Here is a 26649-nt window from a genome sequence, read left to right as displayed (position 1 = left end):
TTCTCCTCGAATACTGTCCATATTGGCAGAGAAAATTGCATACTCTTCACTGTGTTGTTTTATTACTGGATTTCAGAATCAGTGTGCAGATACAGTTTAAGAGGGGAACTCCATCCACTGTTCACTTATTTCTGAGCAAGTAGAGGAAATTAGGAAAGTTGTATTTGGATACCTTGAAAAGGAATTTTACTGTGTCTTAACCTTTACACATGCAATATACTTAAATCTTACAAGTTTTTATTGCCTTAGCCCTTACTGGTTAAACTAACAATTGGTAAATCATATGTAATTTTTGTTTCTGCTTATGAGGTTGTATTTTTGCAGCTCAGAGTGGTCCTCACCGTCAGTCAAAAGAAGGAAGAGAAGCAACTGTAGCATGGGACTCCTCTTGCTAGCACTGTCTCCTGTTGGGTGGGGCTGAGGAAGTGCACGTACTGGTTGATGGGAGCCAAATAAATACATTTGTTTATTTGTGAGATACTTGAAAACTCTCATACACAGCACCATTATATTTTATCTAATTACATATAAATATAAACAGAGAAGGTAGAATTACTTGTGATAGTTTATTACTGATATTTGGAGAGAAGCCTGTTACTTTCTTCCAATATAGAATAGGTTTTTTAAGCAATGATGTCACATGCAACTGTGGTAATTTTTATTTTGCTTATAATCTGTCCATAATGATTTTTAAAAACTTATGTAAGAAAAGTACATCCTATATTTAAAAAACCACGGCTTTTATTATTACTGTGAAGTTATTGCTTAAATTAACTGGGATGTGAATAAGTATAGGACAGGGTAGAATTTATAAACCTTGAGCCCCTCGGTGCTATGTGAAACTTAATAATTTGCCTAGTACTCAGAAGGGGTATATTACGGTTGCATCAATGTTGTTATAGCCACCTATTTTATGACTTGTTAAATAGATTTGGTGTGCATAGGAAGGTGTTAATAAAGTCTACAAATGGCTGTCTTATACCAATGTTTCTTAGAAGGATTCTTTGAGGGTGAGGGTCTTTAGAAGTTATAACTCTTTTTTTCTAATTCCAAATAGAAAACCAATAATTTTAACTGCTTGTGGAATTTTAAAGTAGTATCTGTTACTTGGTTTGTGTGTAGATCTCTGCCTAGATGTGTTTATATTAAGCTTTCTTCAGTGTGATCCTGTTTATTGAGAAATGTTATTACATAAGTAAACAATGTATTGAATAAGTATACTTAGATGTTGGTATACTTTTCCAGAAAAAGCAGAAATGATAGATGGTAGAATTGGTAGATTACGTTGGTATACTTTTCCAGAAAAAGCAGAAATGATAGATGGTAGAATTGGTAGATCATATAAAATAGACTGAAGACAAAAAGGTTACAAAAAGTGTGACTTTTCTGATGTGGAATAGTCTGGTTCTTGTGTGTGTGAAGTTTCAGAAACTGCGGAATAATATGAGTTTTGCACCTACATCCAGAGGCTCTGTTTATCTGTGGTCCCCATCTATACCTGTTGTGACTGGGAATGCCGCAGATGGTCTGATTTCAATGTCTGCAACATTTATACTATTGATGCTGCTGCTTTTAGAGGCATCTCTCTGGGCAGCTGTACACACAGCTGTGCAGCATGAGAACAGAACACAAACTATTCACCTAAACTTCTGTATCTGTCATCATTATAGGAATGCTTTGCAGTTTGTGTTTGTGGAAGGTGAGGATTCTCTGTAGTGCAATAGTTTTCCTGGTGCTATACGCCCCTCTTGTGTTTGACTGAGAGCCTTGTTGCCTTATCCTTTCATATGCGATAACGCTAATGCTCAGCTCCTTGCTGAGCCTAATAACCCAATGGAGTTTCTTGTTGGAGGATGTTTTACTTTAAACAAACCATTCATGTTTCTGCTTATGTTGTTTCCCAGTATTCTGCAAACCAGGAATCAGGAATGGGAGGTGCCCTAGCCGAACAGTCGTGCAGCTGAAAGGCTGCACACTTCCTCTTTACTCTCTCCAAAACCACTTTTGTAAGACCAGTGCAAGAAGTTTTAGTGTAGCTTAACTGACACCTTTCCCTGTGCATCTTTGGCAAGGATCACTATGATGAAACTTCATAAAATTAATTCATCAGCATGTTGCAGTGTTTTCTGTGTTGCTCAACAACATTTTTAGTGTTGGTTGAGAAAATTCTCAATGACAGTGAACTCTAGCAGTAGTAGAAGTGGAAACATAACAGTGTATTTCCGTTGGGTGCTTAATAGCAAATGCAGATCCTTTAAATGTTTAGTCTAAGCTGGCTTTCTTATTTGTGGCCCTGTTTTCATTTCAGTTTCAGAAATGTGTAATTTTGTTATGCTTACCTTAAATTTCATACACAAGTTGTGGACAAAACAATACTTTCTTGTTTTCAGTTATATCCAGAATGCTCCTCCTTATGGGAATAACCTATAGAGGGGAAAAGAAATGCTGAGAATATCAGATCCTGTTGATGGAACTCAGTGTATTTATTTCAAATTATCATTCTCCAAAGATGAGATTCAGGAGAGACAGTACTCTTCCTTATACAAGGCAAAGGGACATCTGCAGGTGCATCTGGAGGAAACACTTGGATCCTGTGTGATGCGCTCTGTTTTTACGGGGCTATTATTATTAGTCACTGAAAGGCAAGATGCCAGAACTGGACAGGAAACTTTTTTTTTTTGTTTGTTTCTGTGAGAGTTTTTGACAAAAATATATCTTGCATGGAAGCTTCTGAAAATATACAGAGTTTTTTCAAAAATGTGATTTCCCATCCTCTCCCTGATATTTTTCCAAAAGGTGCTTTGTCAATCAAAATAGAATAAATAAATAAATAAGTCATCTTAATTAAATCTCCTTAAGTAGTGTGGGGTGCTTTTAGCTGAATTTCTGGTAAGTAGTGTTTCTACTCAGCTTTGCATTTCGACAAAATAGAACAGAAACTTCCTGATTTTTTTAGAAGGTGCTAGAAACTCATAAAGGAGATATGAAACTCTTCATGCTCAGGTACATACTATTCAAAAGCACTGTGATGACACTATGGTAAATCTCGAAGGATGTACTGACAAAGAAATATTCTATGTAAGTCCAAATTGTTCAGACCTATTCTCTCTCACGATGTTTAGCATGTTTTTCCTCCATGCCCCAGCATATGCTCCACCTGGAAAGAACTTCAAAGCTATTTCATCTTTCTGTGTCTGTGTCCCATCATTCCTAGCAAAGGATACTGTTTCTTTTGGGAACGTGTTGGCTTCTTTCAAATGTGATGGAGCAAGAGAAGTGCTAAAGGTAATTATGCTCCTATATGCACAGTGAAAAAGAAGTGGCTTGGTAGAGAAGGGAGAGTCTTCATGGAGGGTTCAGAAGTGCTTCCAGAGAGTTCATCTCAAACTGGTATGAAAGCAGACTTTGGGAATTCCAGGGTTTATGGAAGCACTTCTCTCTGTTGTGGGCATCTCCATTTATTTCACCTGTTGTTTTTCTAGCCTTTTTTTTTTTTTTTTTTTCTTCTTAGGGGGGCTGTTGAAAAAATGCGTATTTCTTTGACCTCAAGTCTGTCAAAACACATGTAATTTAAATATGCAGGCTGTTTGTAACAGTCCTTTTCTTTGCACCATGTAGCTGCTAATTCCTCACTTTGCTGTCAGGGATGGACCTGGTGGTTACAATTTGCCTTCTTGCCTGTGGCTTGAAATCAAGCTTGTGCCCCTTTTGAGCACTCTTGTGATTTGAGGGGCTTAATAGTCTGAGAGTTTGCCATACTTCACTGAAATGAGAACCTATATTTCGGTGTATTAGTCCAGTCTTTGACATTGAATGATCCATCCACCCCCATCTTGAAGACCTCACATAGACTCTAAAAATAATTGTCTCATAAGATACAAGTATTGGATCTACAATTGTGATTTCTAGCAGATGATGTTTGAGAGCTTTAGGAAGCAGGTCTGTTGCTAGGGTTTTGACCTGTCCATTTCGTAGAAAAAACATCTGCAGGGAACAAAACCAGTCTGTTTTTCTATGGAGCATCTATCTAGCAAGACCACCAATTCTATTCTTGAGGGAGTTTTGGATCATTCCCTATTGAAGTTCAGCTGATTTCTGGTAGGGTTTTTTTGGGTGTGGTTTTGTTTTTTTTTTTGGTAACGGTATTTGTTATTTCGGTACATGCATATTGTGATAGCAAAAGAAAAAAAAATCTTTGAAATAGGATGAAGTTTCTGTGGTACCCCTACAGATTAGGATTAATGGGATTATCACAATATAAATTTAATCAATTGGTTGAATGCATACCAAAAGCATCTGTGCAAAATTAATTTATTCAATCAAATTTATTGTGATGACTGTACAATCTAACCTCATTTGAATTTTTGACTCATTAATATTTTGATTAGGTTTTAATTTCTTATGAACAGCTCATTTATTCAAAGGACCAAGTGATCTTGATGTCTAGAACCTATTATACTAAAGGCAACAGGATGAATTTGTGTTATGTCATCAGTTATAAATTCTACTTTTTGATTGTTACATTCAGACTGTAGGTGGTACTTTGCAATAACAGTATCTGGTTTTAGGTGGATGAAAGATCTCGGCCACATAGGTAACTTTTCAAAGGCCATTGTTACCATTGGAAAAGTTTTGGTAGATCCTGTTTGGTTTTATGCTGAATCTCAGAGCTCATTTTTGACCTTGGCAGCTCATTGCTGTGGTGCTGTTGTAGGCAGGGCTTTACAACTGAACCTGTGTAACTTGATTTTACAGGTGTTCACTACCTTTACAAGGGACTAAACACAGAACTAAGTTGCAGACTGTTCAGGTTCTGTGGAACAGGACTTCAATTTGTAATTGGTCGCCTTTGTTACTTTTGCCTGATACATTGCTTCCCAGAGGGATGGGGGAGGGAAAATAAGTTACAGGTGAATCAGTGATTGCCTAATTGCTGAGCAGAACTACCACAGCGGAGGTCATCGTGGATGAGCAAAATGGAGTAACGTTTTTTACTGTAACTTGAAGTACACTGTTATTTCTCTTGATTCCTATTGTTACCGTTCATAGAATGTATGTATGTCTTGGTTTTATTCTACTGGTGTTCATGGAGCAGCTGAAAGAAATGTCAGAGACTGAAATCCTTTTAGCAGGTGCAAAATGAAGTCAGGCAACTTCATTCATACAGCTGCCAGTTTTTAGAGCATTTAACATCACAGCTTCCAAACATTTGGAGCCTTTCTGCCCAGGGGCATGGTAGCATCAGAGGCAGATGCAGAGTGGGTTTACATTTAGAATTAAATATGGCAGCTATTTAGATTTTTAGCACACACTTATGATGAGAATAAAGTGCCTTGAATTAAAATTTTAGAAAGTATTGGTAGGAAGGACAATCAATAAATAGGCCTGTCTAAATCCTAGAGAAAAAAATGACTAATACTTAGGACTTAGAAAAAATAACTTAAGAAACTTCATTTCAAAACAAATTAATAAACTGTACTTGCCTTTTTGTGTGCAATGAAATTTAACTTTTGAGGGTAAGATCTGAGTCCCTTAAGAGTGAGTAGCACCTTTACCCTTGGCTGACCGCAGTCTTCCGAGGCTGCCCTGTTTAGGAGGCAGCACATAGTTATGCTACGTAGTCATGGTCTGCTGTTTCCTCCTTTGGACTGGCTTCAAGAACAAGGTCCCACCCTCTCCCTGTCTATAGCTGCTAATTTGTTCAGCCCTCTGTGATCCCTGCTCAAGCACGTGCTGAAGATTTCCCTACAAACCCTCCACATGCTCTCAGCAATTTCTTTATAACTGCTTGGGATGGCAGGGACTAAGCTGTGATAAGGATATTGGAATTCAATCATTTATATAAGTTAGTGTTTTTGTATCGAAGTGTGAAGAGTGACTACAGTGTGATAAATAGCAAACACATCTGTATCAGTTACATTTGGGCAATGAATTTTTGCAGTTCTGTAAATCAAAGGTGCTGGTTCATACATGTAAATGTTCTTCAAAAATGCACCTAAATACTAACTGAAAGTTTGGAGTTTTGAAGTCATATCTTTTGGGCTCATTATGCTTCCTTCCTAATTAGTTCTACCTTTGAAATTGTTACACTGTTGAGTTTTTGCTGACAGAGTTGCTAATTGGCAGGTATTTCAGCTGTGAAACAGAGTGAGAACAGTGTGAAAGGGCTTTGAATTTTTAATTTTGGTTCTGTCTCTGGAGAAAAATGTTGTCCTTTTAGATCATATTGCTCCAAAAATAGAAATTTCTGAATGAAGATAATATTTGGGCTTTTACGCCATGCCCAAATATGAATGGTGTACCTATGAATAACTCCAATTAGGCAATCACTTTCTGAACCATGTTTTAAGGTTATCCTGCAGCATAATGTAGATTTGCTTTCAATGTGAGGAATGAAAATGCAGACATTATGGCAAACTGTATTTTGGTTTGTGTCACTTTTAGGTCCATTTCAGGTGATTCTGGAGGTATAGTACTGCATAAAATATGCCAAATATTACTCTAATCTCACTCTGTCTTTACTTTAAGTCTCAGATGCAACAAAAGTCAAGCCTCAATAAAAGATGCCTACATTCTGCTGTATTTCCTTCTAACGATGAGAATGCTACATGAGTCATGTTTTTAACCAAGGAGATTAGCTATAGATGCACTTGCTAAGGTAGAATAATTTACTGCTTTTACTTTCTGACTATGGCTGACAGTTTTTCTTCAGTCTTACCATTTGAATGGATTTCAGATTGATAAAAATGTTTCACCTTTTCCAGATACTAAAATTTTCAGTTTGAAATACATGAAGCTTGGGTTAGATTAATTTTCAGTAAAGAAGATTAAAGCAATGTAATCAAAAGCTTTTCTGCTTGAACACACTCGTAGTGGACCAGTCTAAAACCAGTGTGCCCTTATAGTCTGAAAGTCTTTAACCATATGTTCACATTAAAGAAGAGATTAATCTGCTAATCTTCTGTGTAAATATACATATATATATATGTAAAATTTATAATATGTTTAGATTACTTTAGGAGCCTTCAAATTACATTTCAATACTAAATCCAAATTTGAATGAAAACTTTACTTTTTGACAGAGAAACATTCCAGAGTACAGAAGAGAGCCGGCCTGGCAATCATTGAAACTTTGACATATACAGTGATTGATCCATAAAAAAATATTTGAAGGGGGGGACAGACACAACCCCGTAAAAGTATGTGTACTAATATTTTTCCATCTTGATTTAGTCATATGTAGTTAGTAGCAAACATGCCAATAACGATGTTATAGTTAACTATAATGGAGCAGCTACAGTTGTATCAATAACGTTTTACTAAATGACTTTTGAATCCAGATGATAGGTTCTGAGTTAAAGATACTATTATTTTTTTTCAGAATCCAACTGATTATGTACTTGCCACCCTTCAAGGACATTCATTCTTGTCAGTTATTTCTGTAGTTTAACAAATTATTTCTAATTTCTACTTTAGATTTTTTCGAACTGTCTTGTTCTCACTCTTTCAATTTCTTAAGATATGAAAAGGAGAGTTGTTACTTGTGATTTTGTGTTTCTTGTTTTGTTTTGTTTTTTTTTAAAGTGAGTTCTTATTGAATATAATTCTTCCAGGAAAGTTAAATTTGAGACTAAAAGATTAATTCACACTCTAGCTGTACTGTTCTGTTCTCATCTTTCCAAACAAGAATGCTTGCCACTATTAATGTTGGACCTATGAAGCAGTAAAAGATTGGCCGTTAGAAACTGTTTGCAAAATGTGTTTATTTTGTACCTTGATGCTGATAAACGGAATAGATTTTGTTTGCAGAATCACCATGACATTGAAAGATGTTATATAACTGCCATAATTTTGGTTAGTGGGAAGTCAATATTATGTAAATATCAGAATAACCCAGCTGACTGCAGCAGGAGGTTATAGCACAATCAGATTGATTTTCCGTAATGAATGTTAATAATGATCAGTTAATATTAACTACTTCTTTCTGCTGTGTGATAACAAGGGCTCCTATTCAGTTGGGGATAATGTGACAAAGCTTTTAGTGTCGTGTGACATCTCATACAGGTGTGGAGAAAGTCCATCCTATCAGACTACGGTCAGTTAAAGATGCTGTGGTGGGTTTTATCCTGCGCTGCTTGTTTCTGCGTTAGTACCAATGTCTCAAAATATTTTGAGCAAGCATCTAGGTAAGTCACAAAAGTAGAATTGCTTTGGAGGTCACGATGACTTTGCGTAATGAGTCCATTAGATGCGGTAATCAATATAAAGCTCTTGGATCTTATGAATATTAATGAAGCAATTGTAGCAAGGAGGTAGATGGGGAATTGAGATGCATTTTGATATAATCAGAGAAACAGTTAATGGCCTGGGTAGAATATGGGTCCAGTAACCACCTTACAACATTTTGGAACATTCTAAGTTATCATTAATAATGGAAAAGCCATTACGGCATTTGCGGCGGAAAACAATTGTACAAAGCTTACATTGCATTCTGCCCACACAATGCTTCTAAAGACGCTGGTGTTGCTGCATTGTTTGAAATATTGTAAAACCAGTGGATCACAAGGTGAGGAATTATGTCCTCTTTTCAATAGAAAGTAATATCAAATGTCGAACAAGAAAATGAGAAGCTAGCTAATAGGTCACTTCTCGCCTACTGCAGCAGCACTCTGAACTTGAGAAAGCTGGGATAGCTGTCTGGCATCCTGCATACTCAGTGATTTTAACTGCTGATCTCTGAATCGTTTTTTCTGGGAGTTTTTGTCCTTATGATTCCCTCTTTTCTGTAGAGGAAAAATAATTGGGAAGGTTTTGTGAGGAGTTAGAACGTTAAGCCAATTTGTGCATGTGCCCACAGTTGTGTGCCTTTTCGGGCCTGTTTTCAGTGCAATGGCTACATCCCTCTGAGCCCTGTAAGCAGCATAGAAACTTGTGAAAAATCTCTGCTGACAGCTGAAATGTAAGAGCTGACTGAAATACATTGTGCTGGTACTATGGACTTTAAAAGCACAAGTGCTTGTAATATATAATCATCTAATCTCTGGCTCAGTTATTGGTCTGCAGAATAGGGTAAACAAAAATTTCTTACTTTACAGAGGTTGACTTGAACATATGTCAATAAATAACTGGCAAATGTAGGGAGTCTGAGGTCAGTTCAGGCCTTGTCCTGAGTGTGGGACAAATCAGTCAGATGAAAGAGGGCAAGGGGAAAGACGCAGAAAATGTAAAGAGAAAAAGGTGCTGCGTTATAAAGCAAGAGAAAAATCCTTGACAGAAGCGTGAAATTTTAAGTGTGAATTCAGTAAAAAAGCTCTGGCCTCTGAAAAAAGGATGCACAGTTTTCATTTCATGCAACAAACACGGTCTTAAAGCCACAGCCTTTCTCATTAGGCCATGGAAACAAATGGCTCTGAATTGAAAGTCTAGGTCAAGGTTACTGTGCAGAGAGTTTGTAAGAAACTTGGTTCTACTAGCAATGACCGCCTCACTCAAGTCATAGTACAAAATCCTGAGACTTGATTCTTATTCTGGCGTTTACTTAAGAAAACCAGTGTGCAATGCAATTAAGTTGTTGGGGTTGTTTTAACATAAAACCTAAGGGAGAGATTTCAGTATCATGTCTTTTACTTTGGAAAATCACACAGCTTCCAGATGCCATGGAAATGTGATTAATAAACTCAAAATGCACATAAAGGGCAAAATATGGTTAGAGAGAGCGACAAAAAATTTACATTGACAGAGGATATTTCAAAAAATAGATTTCCAGATAGTAATAAGTACATTTAGCTGCAATTGTTCTCCAGTGACTAAAATAAATATCTAAAAATAAATGTTGTCTATAAATAAATATTTGGCTTAATGCCAACTTTCTCTGCTGTTTATGGAAAAGCAGACGGAAAAAAAAAAAAAAAAAGCAGTTGCTGTGACTAGTTTTCCAGTGTATGACCTATTTTGACCCTTACTCCAGCACTGCTGAAATGAGACTAGTGTGGCTGAAAATTGTCAGCCACAAGTCCCATGCCAGCAGAGAACTGCACTAGGGACATTCAGAGGAAACTAGACATACCAGTTTTAGATAGGAGTTTGAAATTACAAAGGAATGATGTTACATAACTCTGTGTGTGTGTTTTGTTAAATATCTTTGCTAGGTGTGACCTTTACTAGATCTGGTTAAGTCTTTAGTAAATACTCTTTTGTGTTTATTTTGAAGATGTTAGACATTTTTATTATTATTAGTGGGGTGTATTATGGCTCTTTTCTGTTCTAGAAGAATTTTGAAGGGCCCTTTTGCTTCTTCCGAATACTGCTAAGATGCTACAAATGTCACCAAATATACAAGCTTACAGCACTGATAACTTACTCCATCTCGTAACATCCTCTTACTGAAGCTGGTGTCTCACACTTGGCATAGAGTTGTGGTCTGATGGTGGTCTAACGTTATTACCTGCTGTTTCACTACATGTCTTCCTGGGAGTATTTTTTTGTTTCTGCTTGGTATCAGTCAGAAATCCTTACATCGAATTTCAGTACCACTTATGACTGTATCATTAGTGATACCAAAACTTGAAGGCATGAGATATTTGCAACTGTATCTACTCTTAAAAAAAATACTGTACACCTTTATCTGGAATTACTGTACTCCTCTGTAACATCTGGTAATACTATTCAGATATTTTACTGTCTGTCATTGCCTTGATAATTTTGATTCATAATCGTATTTGTATAGTTTGAGGCTAGACCTTGTAAGTTCATAAGTTCATTCATGACTTGAATTTCCCTTTTTTGATTGCCAGGTTTGTGGGGATATAAACATACAGGTGCTAGAGTATTTTTCAACCTTTTTTTTTCCCCACACTCTGCAGTTGATGGACCACTAAATTAATATCACTGCACTGTATCACAGTTTATACTCCTTAGTTCTTACATGCACGTATATTTTAATTTTCTCCTTAATAATGAGGTAGAAATTGCTTCTATGTCTTGTAAGTAGTTTAACAAAATATGTTTTTATTTTTCTATATTTCTATGAAATTCTGCATCTAAATTTTAGGAAGTGGCTTCTCCACCTTACAAACTGCTTCCATTCTGCCTTTGTTTTTGATAAAGAACTTTTTCATGCAAAGCTGGGAATGCAACCTGAGTTAAAAATGCCTTTATGAGCAAGTCATTCTGCTTTCTCACAATCTTATTATGGTTTTATTAAAAATTGTTTTAAATTGTACAGGATCCATTTTAATGTTGAATTATAGCCTTCATTAGTCCCAAACAGTGAACCATAAATATATGGCTGTAAAGGAATTTATTCCTTCAGCTATTTTTTCTGCTAGTAGTCCTAACTTGTTCCAGAATGTTACTGCTTTCTGTGCTCTGCAACAAACGGCATGGTTGCTGTTGGACAAATAATTTCCATGCTGCATCTCTGATGGCTGTGCCTACAACTTAAATATTAAGTGAAAGCTTCTGTGAGTGCTACTGTAGGCTCAACCCTCTTAATCCCAGTTCCTTGAATTGTTTCACCTGAAAGTGCTCCAGAGATTCCCTATCGCCCCTCCCGCAGCACCCTACACCTGGAGTTCAGGGAGTGCAGCTTTGTCATTCAGACCTTTCACGTGGATTTCCATATTTACAGTCACCAAACAGCTCCCTTCAGTTTGTGAACTGGAAAACAATTAATTGTATTTACTTTAATGCCATATCTGAGTGTACATGTGTGATTTCTCAGCTTTGCTCAGACTTGTACTGGTTTTGGTTTGTACTTTTTTTTTTTTTTTTTTACCCTTATTCTATGGAAAGACAAATTTCCTTCTGCAGGTGGAAGCACTGGTTCTCAGAGGATAAAATTTAGACCCTTGTTGGCTTCTCTGTGAAGTTTGCATTATTGTGGTGGGGTTTTGTAGTCTGTTTTTCCCCCCAGTTTTTAGGTGTTCTCTAGAGAGACAGGGTGCCAGGTGACATAGCAATCAGGCTTTTCATTTCACTGAAATGTCTACAGGTTGCACACAATTTCTGACCCATTCTGTTTAGTGCTACATGGGCTTTAAAACAGCCTTTAAAATCTGGGGATTTTTATCTTTTCTCAAATAACCTCTGCAGCTACCAAGTATCTTAAGATCATTGTAATGGTCTGTTATTTTCCATCTTTCAGTTCTGCTTTCTAAACTTTTAAGGTAAAATCTGTAAAAAATGTGGGAGCCCTCTGGTGGCTGCTCCAACATCTACAGATGTCCCTGTAAAGAACAACATAAAAGATGAAGATGGTTACTAACCTGCTGCCAAAGTGAGAAAACCCCGAAGTACATGCTTATTCTTGCATGCAGTTGGTTTAAGTCCGATCAGTCACAGTTCTGGTAATAATTTCCATTACTTCTTGAATTACTACCAGTTTTCTGAAATAAATGCAATTTAAATAAAAGTTCTGAAACCCTTCCACCCATACGCATCACTTGTTTGCAATGTTATTTGCCCGAATCACTGGTTTGTATGTGCATATGGCAAGGTCTTGGGGAAGAGGTACCCATTCATGTGAATTATGAACCCACCCCACCTAAGGTCATTCCAGCTTATTAGGGGGACGTAACCACAACCACAGCCCAAGCCCTGGCCTTTGCTGGCAGTGAGGAGTACATAATACAACCCTCCGTTGTTACATTTAATATTTTGTTTTCCTGTATGGTCCCAGCCCATGCTCTGAGGGCTCTTCTGTTTGAGGATTTCATAAAAATCAAGGCAGAGAAAAAACACTTGTATGTAACAAAAACAAAGGGATTCAGTTTGGTTATTGTTTCAGGTGCTTAGAAGGGCTAACCATTTTGAGAAATAAGAATGTTAGTTAAGATATAGACAGGACTATTGTGCTGCCTTTCTCCTTTGGATGCTCTTGCATTCAAAATGTATATATGTGATTTCACTACCTGAAGAAAAAGAAATCAAATACTTATGGAAGTTACTGTATAAAAGCAAATGAGCTCTTCCCATCTTAAGGGCGGTCGGTTTTGGGGAAAAAAAATGAAGTTAATTTTTTTGACAAAGGCTTAAATAATTTAAATTCTTTCCTCTTTACCCTCTATTTCAGTCTACTTCAGTGGCAAATGGGGGGAAGGAAAGAGACAAAATGGCAATATAAACACTGAATGAAATAAACTGAAATGTCAGTATACTTTGTTTAGATTGCAGAGCAAAAATCAATCTACTTCTATTTTTGAAAAACAAAGTCATCTTTATTTTTTACCTATTTTAGACTCATTTTGTATGAGCACTTAAATTCTTGTTCGACACCCAGGTTTATTTTTATTGTTTTTAAATAACGGAATTCTGTTTCTGTTTAAAACAGAAATCTTTTGGCCTTCCTACACAGTATCTTAAAACCTAAAGATTTCCCCCATTAGAAGATTCCCTCTACAGATGAACTACTTCACTGCAGCAATATTGTATGGGATGTCCGAAATCATGCTGGAATCATCTCCTGGATCACATGGTTGAGTAATCTTCTGTTCAACTCCTGGTGCCTCTCTTACCTACAATATTTTTCAACCTGATCAATCCCTAGAAATCGCTTAAGAGTTGTCTACTGTCTGAAAGGAAAGGGAGGGGGGTTTAAACCCATATGAAATACTCCAGTGTATGTACTGAAAAACAGTGACTCTTTCACGTTGACTCTTTATGAGTGTTGTATTACTCCACACAGCCGAAGCCTCAGGGTGCCTTGGCTTGTACTCTTTCTTAATGTGTAAAAAAGCACTTTTTCTGAAATAAGAGCATCTGCTGTGGGAGCTGCTGTGGAACAGCTGTTCCAGCTTGCTTCTCCACGTAGACAACAACTTACATTGTACTTGCCGTCCTTTTTGGACCACTACAAAGCTCTCTTTCTTATAAAGTTGGCAACTAAACATTTGGGAAAATTTAGACTAATTTTGCCAATTCAAAATATTTCTGCTGACTGTACTATTCATAACAGTAGCGTAAAGGGGTCAGACTTTTTTTTTTTTAGTGCTATAGTAAGGTAAAGCACCTCACAAAATCTAGGAGTTTGTATACCAATACAATAGAAACAGGCTACTTAATTTCTCCTTACTGTTTGATGATGCTGTCCCAGCTCCAACTAAATATAACAAGAGTATTTAGACAAAAAAGATATTTGCAATTGAATAATATAGCTATTATTCAAATTGAAAACACAATAAGCAGAGAAATCCAATTGTACTACTTATGACTTATGTGTGGTGGCTAGCAGTGTTATTACATTAGTCTAATAGAGCTGACTGCTGAAGAATACAATGAATTTCTGGAAATATAAGATGTGTACTTCCTATGCATGATTTAAATTGCCATAGTAATGATATACAATTCCATGCAAAAAAATTCCAAATGTTTCTTCATATCATTTAAATTATGCTTGATTGTACTGTTGGAAATGAGTATTCTTCTCTGCTCTTCCTGAATGTGTGTGGTGGCAAATAATGTGTTGGGAAAGACCAAAAAACAAGGAACATGTGTCGTAAGATAACTAGAAAGACTCATGGTAAAACTCGAAACATGAAGTGAAATTCTGTTCTGTGTTTAGCAGTAAAAGAAGTTAAGAGCAACATTCTAGATACTGAAGGGGAAAAAAAGTAGGTGATGGAAAATTAGGTAGTTTGGGTTGGTTTTGTTTTGTCTTTTGATTTACACAGAAGTAATATAGGAGGTGTTTTTCCTTAGAATGGTAAGAAGTTTGAGGTCCTCGAGTAAAAAATAGCAAGAAGTTTGTGGAAACATAGTGTTTATTTGTATGATAGTCACATTTACAGAGGTCAAATATGCAGAACACTTGAATGTCTAGATAAAGCACAATTCATGTTCACATTTGTATTACAGGTTTTTGAGGCCTTTCAAATAATTGAAAAGAAAACATTCCAAACATGGAAAGAGCTTCAGAAGTGTTGAAATTGTTTCCTGAGTTTACAAGAGGGCCTGAAACAATAGCTATGAGGTGTGAATTGCTTCCTTCATTTCAGTTAAATGTAATTTGAATTAACTTGCTTGTAGGTCCTACTTTGAGAAATCATAGTTCAGGTAACTAGGGTTTAGGAGAGATGATTTATGGACCATATCTGCTTAGTCATGTTTGCAAATCCACAGGACTTTCATTTCCACCCTTAAAGTTCTGTCTGACCTTGAAATCTTAAAACTTCATCAACTGGTGTTCCTGGTAAGTGGAAGTTTGTTTCATGGAAGTGTGAGGTTTGGCTTTTCTCTAGCTTTAGGAAGGCCTTATGTATTTTAAGCATAATGAATATTTTTAGTAGTCTTTCCACGAAAGATGAAATGACTGGGGGAAGATCTTCCCTTACCTGTTCCTTATTCCTCTGCCTTGGATTTGGGGAGGGAAAGGAGCAAAATAGCCCTACTTCAGCTATCAAATACAAGCAGGCTGTCGGCCTGGATTAGCACGCCAGGCTTTCACCCACGTGAGGTGGTGCTCCATGACCAACTATGTTGCAGTGCATAATGAGCAAATATGAAATTATGTGAAGAAAGGGATAGAGCAGCAGTGTTAGAAGTATTAAAATATTGTTAGACAAGTTAGTTTGTAGTATGTTTTTTTTCTGTTGATATATGTGTTACTATAACTATTTCACATGCAGAATAGTCCTGGAATGAGGACAGCAAAGTCTTTGATAGACTTCTATACATCAGGAAATTACCATTAGTTACCGTAGTAGTATAATGATTGAAGAGTATAGCAGAAGCATATGTAATGGCCATTAGGGAATATATTTCTGTAAACTTTTCCTGAGAAAAGTTTGAGAGCACTCCAGTAAAACTAAGAAGCAACCACTTTTGATAGTCACCAGAAATCATAGCCAATATGGCTGATAATCAGCAGAGTATTTGGTCACAGGAAAAATATTGTCATATCTAGAAATTGCATACAGACCCATAGATTTCAGTGTAAAAAACAGCATTTTATAAAGTCCAAGCCTGAGAACTTGGAGGAGTTACGCCAAATGCATACGAGGCTTGCCCTCTTACCTTGTTCACTAGCACATAATGCACTAGGAAAACAAAAAGTAAATGCAAAAAGGATCAGAGAGCTTTCTTCTTCCATGCCTGTAGGAATTATCATGTTCGTGCTGATTAGAGGTTGTCTAGCACAAGTTTTCCTCTCCAAGATACCATTAAAGCTGTGGTGGTTCTGAAGAGCTGGTAATTTCTGTCGTTCAGTTGCAAATACATTTTGAGGAGACAGCCCAGGAAACAGTGAATTATTTATCTTAGTACACAATACTACTTGCATTAAATTACATATTCAGCATTTATATTTACAGCTAATAGATCTTTTCAAATCTGTTTTACTATAGGCAGCTTTTATAGCAAACTTCTTCTGTGCCCTGTTATTTAAGTACTTTATCATTTCTAAATGAGTACTGCAGGGAACAGGGATTGATTTGAGATTCAGTTGAACCCATGACCAAAATTGTTATTGAAGATGAATGAGGTTCTTCTTTATTGTTTTCTACAGTTCTTAGAATCAGTCTAACTGGTTCTTATGTGGTTGCTCTGGAGCAAAAATTGAAAGTATCTTATTTTTAATTTTATGGGTTTTGAATTCCAGATTCATTAAAATTGCAGGAAACTTTATCGATGCGTACCAACTTGCATGCATATATTTTAGGTTTAATTCTCCAAAAGCATATTTTTTGCTTTTGTTTTAACCTCACTAAACCAGCATTAATTTCTGCACTGCTGTTAAAAAAACCATAAGGGAGAAGACTTGGCTTCAAAATTTCTGAAAGTTATGAATTTATTTCTTTCTGCTCTCTCAGATAGAGCTCAATAAATCTTTTTCTGAGAATCAAAACAACTCTGTGCTTGACGAGAAAAGCTGTTTGTTTAAAAAAAGGTCCTATATTTTTTACATTCTATGAATTAAAGAAAACGGATTAAAAAAACGTACATTAAAATAGACGGTGAGGTTATGCTACTCTTATTCTTGCTCTTCCTGCTGGTAAAATGTGTGGAGTTGTAATTTACTTCATCAACATTCTCACTGGATTTGAATTAATTTTAACTGTTGGTATTTGGATTGCTCTCAAAAGTCTTGTAAGTAATTCATTGACTGTTAATGCCCTTCTGCATAGGATTTTGATTTCTTGCCATAAAAATTTATTATCTAGCAGTACCTTTTCTATTGGCATTTATTATTTTTCCAGCTTGCTGATGTGTAGCTTTCAAGATGAATGCAGTATTAATATTACCTATTCTACAGCTTCTTTGCTAGACTTAATCATTTTTAGTGTAGCAGCACAGGAAACTACTGGAAAGATGATTCTTAGCAAATGACATTAATATTGATGGCACATAATTAAGTCCAAAAATGTGTAAAAGTGGTAGCAGCACTGGGTGTCTTTACTGCACTTATGAAAAGGCAGGTTAAGTTTTAAGTATTAATACTTTCTATATTCAATAAAACTTTAAAAATAAAACATCCATCTTTCCCATCAGCAAATTCTGGGTCTTACCAAAGAAGAGGTAGAAAAAGTCAGTGCCACTCATAGTACAATATGCAGTTTGTTAATAAAGTTTATTTCTCTTTTCAGTGTAATTATGGGTGCTTCAGGCAAGTGGAAGTTGTAGTGTGTTTTCTGAGATTAAGGTTATTAGGAACAGAAAGTCAAGTTAATAACCTTTAGAGATTTAGTATTACTTCCACAGTATAAGAGTGCCAGTGGTAGTTTTGGGGGATGTAAAGAAAAACTTCAAGTGCTTTGGCCTTTTTATTCTTTTGGTTTTACTTTGTAGGTTAGTTGTGGGTTTTTTTATTTGTTTAGGTACTGCTTTTTCTCAAAGGTTCCACAGGACTAAAGTAACCTTAATTAAGTAGTGACACTGTTTATTTTTATGTTTGAAACCACTATACAAAAATCAAAACTTCAGCTTCATTATCTGTAATTGTTTTAAGATTTGGAAAACTTATCAAGCTATTTGCCACTTTTTGTTCAATAAGCAAGTGGCCTATTTTTGGAAATCCTACAGGAGGAATGGTAACAGTGCTGATATTTACAGATCTTGACTTTACTCAAGTTGCCAGCATTTTATCCAAGAATATGCCTGCTGTTTGTATCAGTGATCATAGATTAGAAAGTATTTGAAATCATAATGAAGTTGTCACTGCTGGGACTTGACACTTAAAGCAGTAAGACAAGTGAGGACAGGGGAGAGGGGGTGATGTTTGGTTCACTTTGTTGTGTGGTGTTTTTTATTTTTACAACAATCTGTTGTTTTTTCTTTCTATCTGAAGAGACCTTTGGGCTTCATATCTAATCAGTTGGGGAGGGTTATCTATTTTACAAGTAGTAGAAACTATTTTTTTTTTTAATGGAACCTTGTATTATTGAAGAACCAATGAGGCAATCACATGCCTATATGGTTCTCTACTGAGTAACAGCTACTCTTTCTCCTGTCTTATTCACTAGACTGAAGAAACAATTTTTTGTAAAATGAGTAAGGTTACATCAAAAGTAGTATCACTTAAGTGCTCCGCCTTGTCCTACCCAGCTTGACTGGTGCACATGCCTAAGTGACAGGAGTGTATCAGTTGCAGTGACCCACTCTGTTCTTGTACAGAAAGCTGTTTGGACCACAAGCACTTAGGTTTTTGATGTGCTGCTGATGAATATTTCTTGTTCGATGTCAGTCTTGTTCACCAAAGGATACCTTGCTGTCTTTGTTTTCTAAAGGCTGAAATTTGCATTTGGGTTATTGAAGTTAGAAGCTAACCCTACTCTGTATTTAGTACTTGAAAGATGAATTTTTTGGAAAATGCTCATAATCCACACTTCCATCCAGATATGGGTGACTGACAGCATTTCCTAATACCATGAAAAGTGATTCAAATGTGAATGCTGGAAGTTCTTTGTCCTTCACATGCACTGACTAGATATCCTGGGCTCATCGTGGAGTGAGTTATCCCAGAAGATGGCTTTCAGCCTAAAAGAAAACCACTTTTGTTATGCTCTGTACTTACATACCTACACGTAAGCTGTTCTACTGAAATCTATTCAGGATAGGTAAACTCATAAAAGGCATTTTGGTGTGAATGCATATTATATACTACTCTATATTGTGATTGCTATTCCTATGAGGACTAAGGAAAAATACACAGTTGTGGTCATCATAACAGGTTCAGAGCATGGATCATTTCTACATATTTGTTCTTGCAGATTATCGGATCCTTCACTGAGGGAACTGTATTTCAAATTTATATGCTTACAAAAATTTTTGGTAGACCAGGCCTCTATTTTTGTGAACATTACTAGGGCAGTAGGATTATTTTTGACTAGAGCAAATACTTGATGGATTAGTCCTTTTGATGTTCAGGAGCAACACACAGTCAGATGATGGAAACTTTACAATGGAATTTGGTTCTTGCAAGAAAACTAATGCATCAGATTTTTAATAAGTAAAGTATGTATTTGAAATCTGGTTTCTGTTCCTAAACTTTTGGATTGTTATGCTTTGAAGAACTTTTTTGCAATAGGGTGTAGATGAAGATTTTAGTGCTATGGCAGTTCAGTGTCCCACAAAGATGTCTGGCATATCTTCTAATAAGGTGTCCCTTTAGTGCAGCGCTACATCATCTGGTTTGAAGTGGGAATAATGTTGTGACAGAAGCATGAACGCTCTGCCCTTGTTGCCTTCTTGTTCATTCAAATCAGAGAAGAAAGCAGGTGCTGAAAGACAGTAATGGTTTGTCTCTGTATAGTAATGAGGATTCATCTGCTTTGATATGTAACCTGACCAGCACAAGAGACCGTGGCTGGCAATTACTTGTGTAATGCAAACCTAAACATGGCTACTGTTGCTAATTTTAGACTTTCTGGCCTTGACAGTGTCCTTTATTTCAGTTATTTTTATTTATTTATTTATGCTTTTGTTAGGTCTTCAGGCCATGTGAGTTATGGCAGAATGCCTGGATTTCAGTCCTTGAATTTGGCTAGTTGTGTGTCCCCTGCAGACAAATATTCTGAATGCTGGTCTCTCCCCAGGATATCCATTTACTCCTCTGCTGCATTGTCACTATTTATTATGGCTGTGTAAAAAAGCATTATGAATGACGATTAAAATCTCCTGAAGAGACTTTGCCCGCAAAAATCTTACTATCTAGCTTAAGCTTCAGATATTTTTTTTCTCTAGGAAACCAGTTTACATCCTTCAAATGTTGAAAATTTGATGTCTTAGGTATCTGAAACAAAGCGCTCCATTGGGCTATGATAGAGTCAGGTTTTGAATTTTTCCTTTTTTGCCATCCTCATGTACTAGTGGCCTGTAGATAGGTATGTAATTGTCCTGGTTTCAGCTGGAATAGAATTATCTTCTTAGGAGCTAGTGCAATGCTGTGTTTCGGCTTTGATGTGAGACCTTTCAGTTCCTCAGGCCTTGTTAGTGGAAAGGCTGGAGGGGCACAAGGAATTGGGAGGGGATACAGACAGGTCAGCTGACCCGAACTGGCCAAAGGGGTGTTCCATACCATGGGATGTCATACCTGGTATATATCCCGGGGGGGGGGGGTTAGCCGAGGCAGGCCAACCATTGCTCAGGGACTGGCTGGGCATCGGTCAACAGGTGTTTCTTCCTTTTCCTCTGGATTTTATTCTTTTCCTCCCCCTTTTCATTATAACTGTTATTGTCATCGTTTTTACTGTGTTCTTTCATTTTTATTCTATTTCAATTATTAAATTGTTTTTATCTCAACCATCAAGTTTTGCATTCCATTCCAATCGTCCTTCCCATCCCTCTGGGTGAGGGAGTAAGCAGGCAGCTGCGTGGTACTCATTTACCAGCTGAGGTTAAACCACTACAGTCATGCAAGGTGTTGCTTCCTGTATTAAAAGTTGTATGTGCTTTGTACCAGAAGCAAATCAGTGGTTCTGAAGAATGATGCCTTTTATTGAGATTAGGCACCTCCATCATTCTTTTCTCCATTCCTCTGAGTCAGAGGAATGCTGTACAGCTGCTTGCCATTGGAAGTTGAAGGATGGGGGAGAAGAGGAAGAAGTAGCATGATCTAGGGTTGTGACTGTCTTGTGAGTTTGTAGCAATATTTTATTAAATTCCATTAAAATTGTTAGATATGCTTTTATCTGTCATCATTGAACAGTTACAAAACCAGGCTCTAGTGAGGAAAGAAGTCTCTTCCCTTAACTACTAGTTTGGAACAGACTTTACGCCTGGCTATATTGTGTGTGGGGCAATGGTGTTACAGGTCACTGCGAGGTTAAAATTATTTGAGTTAGAGCAGCAACAGAGTTTAGCACTGGAGATCATTAGGTGCTGGGTTAACACCAAGTTCCTTTGAGAACAGGTCAGTCATGGACTCATTTCACTGCTTTTAGTTTTGTTTTACAAAATCAAAGCAGCGTCTGAAAGAAATTAGTTGTATATAGTCTTCAGCTATGGACAACTATAAAAGTTTAAAGACTTCAGTTGTGTGTATTAATCTGGAACAGAAAGGAAGGACTGTAGGAGTCCTTAAGAGTTAGGAAGAAACTTTCCAACTGACAAGCTATTGTCTGACAATCTACCCCATGGTGCGGTTACTCTTTTTTTGCTGAAGCAGCTATTTGGGCAACTCTGGGATAAAACACTGAGTTAAATGTGTCCATCTGTACAGCCTCTGTGGCAAACAGAAATTTTTCTTACCTAGTGGGTATAGGCTAAGGCAATTTTTCCTTGATTCCCTTCATGAGATATTAACCTCTTGTACCGCTATTATTAGGTACCCACATTGCCAGCTTTGCAGATTTGGTTTTTCATTCACTGTATGAGTCTCTAAGAGACACATTAGCAGGCTGTAACTTAATTTTCTCAGAATCTTATTGGGATCTAATTTCATGTACTGCTGTTTGTTGTTATGGAAACAGTATAATGAGTTCAGTTGTATAAGGGTGGAAATATCACATACAGTTTCTGTTCAGGGTAAAAATGACAAAATGGCATTTCTATAAATGGTGTTCCAGAATAAACTGCTTCAGTGGGACTCATGAAGTTTTCCTTCTAGCTAATTCTTCATCATTCTACAGTTTTTAAAGTAAGTGACATAAAAAAAAATTTAAAAATAAAAATCATAGAAGACTTTTTTTAGAAAAATAGCAGGAAGCTTCCTCTTCTCATTTAAAGTGTAAGAAATAATCAGAAAAGCCAAAGTGTATCTTTCTTTGAGATTATTTTAACTGTCAACTATTTTAACTAAGAGAACAATGCTTTTATAGTGTCACATGATTGTCTCAAAAATAAAATTATGTCCCAGTAAATTTGATATAATGGATGCTGTTATGCTTGAGGTCTTGGTTCCCTTCTGGGACTCTATATGTAAGTCTGGTTATAGGTGTTATTTATTTGGGTAAGATCTCTCTCTATGTGGATATGATGCAGTGCTTGCCTTATTTTATTATAATATCAATGTATCTCCTTTCTTTCTGGGAAGTTGGCAGATAAACTCACTGGAAGTCCTGTGTCCATGTCACTGAATACTCAAGCAGATTTACCATTGACTTTTACTTGTTTATCAGTGTAGAGATGGGTAAATGTTTGAATGCTTTGGGATCACCTCATACTTGGTGTAGTACTAAATTTACACCAGTTGTTACTCGGGCTTATTCCGTATATTGTGGAGCGTTTCTAAGAAGCATGGACTCCATTGCATCAGAATGATGAAAAGAGAAAACCAGAAAGCCAAAAAGATAGCATTTGCACTAAAGAGGTTATAAAGCAAAGAAATACTATCACTTTTTGAGCAGGAAAAATCCATTTCTGCATTAATATCCTTAAATAACAGTTGCAAAGGTGTTAGGTCAGAGAATTGCTTTACTGCTTAATTAAAGGATGTGAGATGCAGAACATAATTTAATGTCCCCAGAGTTGGGGCAAAACAGTAGGTCTGTGGCTGTGGTTGAAGCTTAACTTTCATAGAAGAGCTGGTAAATTTTTCCTGTGTTCCTTGGGGTATTTGCTTTGTCATCATCTGCCATTTCCAGTCTGTCAGCATGGCAATGCTTCTTATCTTTTCACTCATCTGAAACATTCAATGTGTTATTAACATCAGTTTAAAAATAAAATGAAATATTTCCAGCAATAATATTAGTTAAAACAAGGCACAACTATTTCTCTTCTATCAACCTTTACTTAAAGCTTTTATTTCAAAGAGAGATGTTAGTTAAGTGTGCCAATCTATGAAAGAAATTGAAATGCCTGGTTAGCAATAAGCTGACACAGTGCATCAGTTGTGTCACCTTAGTGTGTTCTGGGTAATGTTTGCAGCTGGCTTTGTCTGTGTAACATTAAGGAGCACGCAGGTAGCAGTGGTGGGGCTGTTACTGCCTGTAAGGTTTGTGTGAAGGCAGAGTGATGATTAGAAGGGGGTGTGTGCTCAATGGTTGTAGCTTGGGTTACTGTCTATGCAGGTTTTATGATTTGCAATACATTAAACAAGAAGACCAGGTTAAAATATATTCAGAGAGAAACATCTGAAAGTCTTTATTCTTTCTTGGAGTATTCCAGAAATTTAAATGTGGGTTTATGATGAATTTAAGTAGGCTAGGTAAGTAGTTTTGGGGGAAAAAGAGAATGGGGTAGGAAGCTTTGTCTGGTATTTTTTATGTTTAATAAACCCTGGTTTGTCTGTAATGACATCTTTAACCTCCTCTAGCTATGATCTGCTTATTATGCAAATAAAGCAAGCAATTTACCACATAGTCATAAACTAGGTTTTGCTGACTATTCAAGCTTAACGAAATCAGACCCTGGCAGTCTGGCCAAATCCCAGAGTCCAAGGCAAAATTATCGTGATGGAAAAGACTGCAAGTTTGGGTCAATTTTCTTGTCTACCTGAAAATATTAAAAGAATACCATCATGCATTGTGAAATCCTTTTGTATAATCTTAGGTCCTGGTGCTGATAAAAAGCTGATAAAAGAGGAGGTAGAGATAGCTGAAGCTAGATGGACTAAGCATCTGCCCTAGCACAGGGACAGGATCACTGATATATATATTTCTGGCTGGAATGGAGAGAAGGGGAAATCTTATCTAACTATGGGAAAACCCCATGCAGACAGTTCTGATTATTTTCCACTGCCACTAGTAGTAAAATTTCCCTCTCTGTAATTTGCAAACATAAGAAATACAGCTTACCTGTTTTAATTATGCATCTTTTCTCCATGTATGTTCTTAAGGCAGTTTTTCCCAGATTTGGTCAAATAGACCAGATGGTCAGAACATAAATAACAAGAATTAAGCCCAAATATGGGTAGAGATACTCATCTCCAAAAGTCACCTGCTCTTTAAAAAGAAAAAAAAAAGTTTTACACTGGTAGTACTGCTAACTTCTGCGTGTTTGTGTAATTTACCTCCCCTCCTCCTATAAAGAGACATGTGTTTCATTGCATTAAGAACTGGCAGGGATTTTTAGGTGTTCAGGCCACAATTGTTTAAATACCTTCCTTTAAAATCACTCTTAGACACTGTTTGGAATATACTAGCTTCTGAACACTTCCAGATTATCTAGAGCTACCCTTATCCAATCCAGTCTGCATTTCAAATTCTTCTCATACTTGTACAAACAACAGTGTGGTTCTTCCTTTTTATTAATACGGACTTTTACTTGCTAATGTTCTGCTGAAGAAGAAGAAAAGGGTAGAATTAAAAAACTGTCAAATAGTGTAACTGTTTCTCTGTGGGTAATCTTATTTTGTATGTTTTTCTCATGATATTTGCTCTTTAAATGGCATTAATTGGCAGCATAATTATAAAACGTAGAGGAATTAACATGCTGGGCATGCAGTCCTTATAGACATTGGAGAAAACCTTATACTCTGAAAAATAAGCAGTATCAAGAATGCCTTGTTGTTTTGTGAGTGTCTTGAAGGTCACTGCATGAGATTTTTTGTATTGCATATGCTAAATGTAATCATTATGCAATGAGTATGCAGATAATTGGTTTAGGCTTACATAGTTATGTTTGGGGTTTTGCATTTGTGGAACCTTGCTAATACTTCTTTTGTATTGTTCTAGCAGACTTGGGATGGAGGAGGAAAGACAGAGGAATAAAACCTTATGTATTTCTGGCGTGCTGGTGCTGTGTATGTGAGCATATATATATGTACATGCACACACCTGCTCTATTACCTGTGATACATCCAATTGTTAGCTCTAGCTCTATATCCAATTGCATCATGTTTGTGTACTAAATAGATTGGTTAATAGATTTAACCCTGGAAGTTCTCTTATGTTTTTTCTCTGGAAGAGGCAAAACTTTTTGTTTTTCAGAAGGCCCGAGTAGTTTATCAGATCTTTGTTCAATATCAAGGTGAAATCTTCATGTTTCTGCTTTTGCCAGAAGTGAGTATCTTCTGTTCTATGAAATGTATTTTGTAATACCTTTTATAATACCTTTAAAGATATTAAAAAAAGACATTCTAAAAGCTGGTGAAAGTAAAATTACTATTTATGTCAAATTGAGTATCCAAGAGAGTATTTACCTAAAGATTTTTTTATAAAGTATCGATGTGTATGTTTCATATAGGGGACCCAGCACCTCTTTTGCAACACTGTGGTATCAAAAGCACAACATGTAGAGACTGGTAGTAGAGATTGTAAAACTTCAACAGTAGATGGTAATGTACCAATGTACAGGTCTTGCTGGAAATAATATATAATTTCACATCATGGTATATGGCATCTTTGACCAAAATGTAGGTGTTGCTGATATTCTCAAATGTGCTTGACAGAGTTGTCAGGTCTTCTGAGTTTGAGAGAAAGGGAGGGAAAGGATGGATGCCCCTGCCGTACAGGACAACCCACGGCAGAGCAGACTGTTGGCTTTGTCTGACCTGTCTGACCAGGCAGTTCTCTGTGGGCACCATGTTTTGTTTGAGGGGACCTGGGGAGCAGCTGCCTCAGCAGCTCACCCCACCAGCATTCTTTGATGCAGGGCACTGCAGGCAGGGGGGAAGACAAGCCAGGTTTTTCAGTTTCTTGTCTCTGCTGGCTCCTGTCTGCCAGAGAAATCACAAGCAATTTCCTTTCCCACCCAAGGAAGCAGGAGAGAGCAGAGGATCTCCCCCATCGCTCCTCTGCATTCGTAGTGAGCTGTGGATCTCCCTTTTTTGACCGGCAAGGTTGTTTACCGCTGAGGGGTAAGAAAAAGCTTAAAGTTATCTGTTGTGGGGATGAGTTTTCAGAGTGTGGGATGTGAGGAAATTTTAAAAAGATGACTCCTTAAAGAAGGCTCCCATTACTTTTCTGTGTTAGTGCTCCGTATTCTGTTTAAAAAACAGCCCTCCATGAAAGATTACAGCTAAGTGAGGGAACAGTTGGTTGCAAATTAATAATGAAAGCTAGACTGAGGATGGTTTGACAGTATTTTAAAATTAATGACCTGCCATAGAGTATTTCACTTTGTTTGTCTGGACCTCTGACTGCCTTGGCAGTATAAATGAGTTTAGTAAATTAAGTTTATGTGAACTAGGTTTTGGTGCTTTTAGTAGAATTATTAATGACACAATAATACCATAGATGCTTCTGATTAAACCCAAGATATTGGTGAACTATGAATTGGGAAGCCGAAAGTGGAATATTGAATGATTATCATAACAAAAAATATAGTTCTGGCAGT

General features: G+C 36.7%; 1 protein-coding gene across 3 annotated transcripts in view; it reads left to right on the top strand.

Moving 5' to 3' along the window:
* PRKCE (protein kinase C epsilon) overlaps positions 1-26649 on the top strand; it is a 293940-nt gene that overhangs the window by 123294 nt on the left and 143997 nt on the right. Inside the window, exon 1 of one of the 3 annotated variants that reach the window (XM_040612169.1) lies at positions 8088-8186. The exons of 1 other annotated variant lie outside the window; for it this stretch is intronic. In XM_040612169.1, coding sequence (XP_040468103.1) covers positions 8156-8186 — 31 coding nt within the window. In that variant the 5' untranslated portion in view covers positions 8088-8155. Of the gene's footprint in view, positions 1-8087; positions 8187-25944; positions 26171-26649 lie in introns of those variants that run through there. One more of the 3 variants, XM_040612168.1, reaches the window with a different exon arrangement.

This window comes from Falco naumanni, chromosome 12 (assembly GCF_017639655.2).
Source record: "Falco naumanni isolate bFalNau1 chromosome 12, bFalNau1.pat, whole genome shotgun sequence".
In the NCBI taxonomy this organism is placed as follows: domain Eukaryota; kingdom Metazoa; phylum Chordata; class Aves; order Falconiformes; family Falconidae; genus Falco; species Falco naumanni.
Note: the sequence above shows the minus strand (reverse complement) of the source record. Positions and strands in the feature narration are given on the sequence as shown.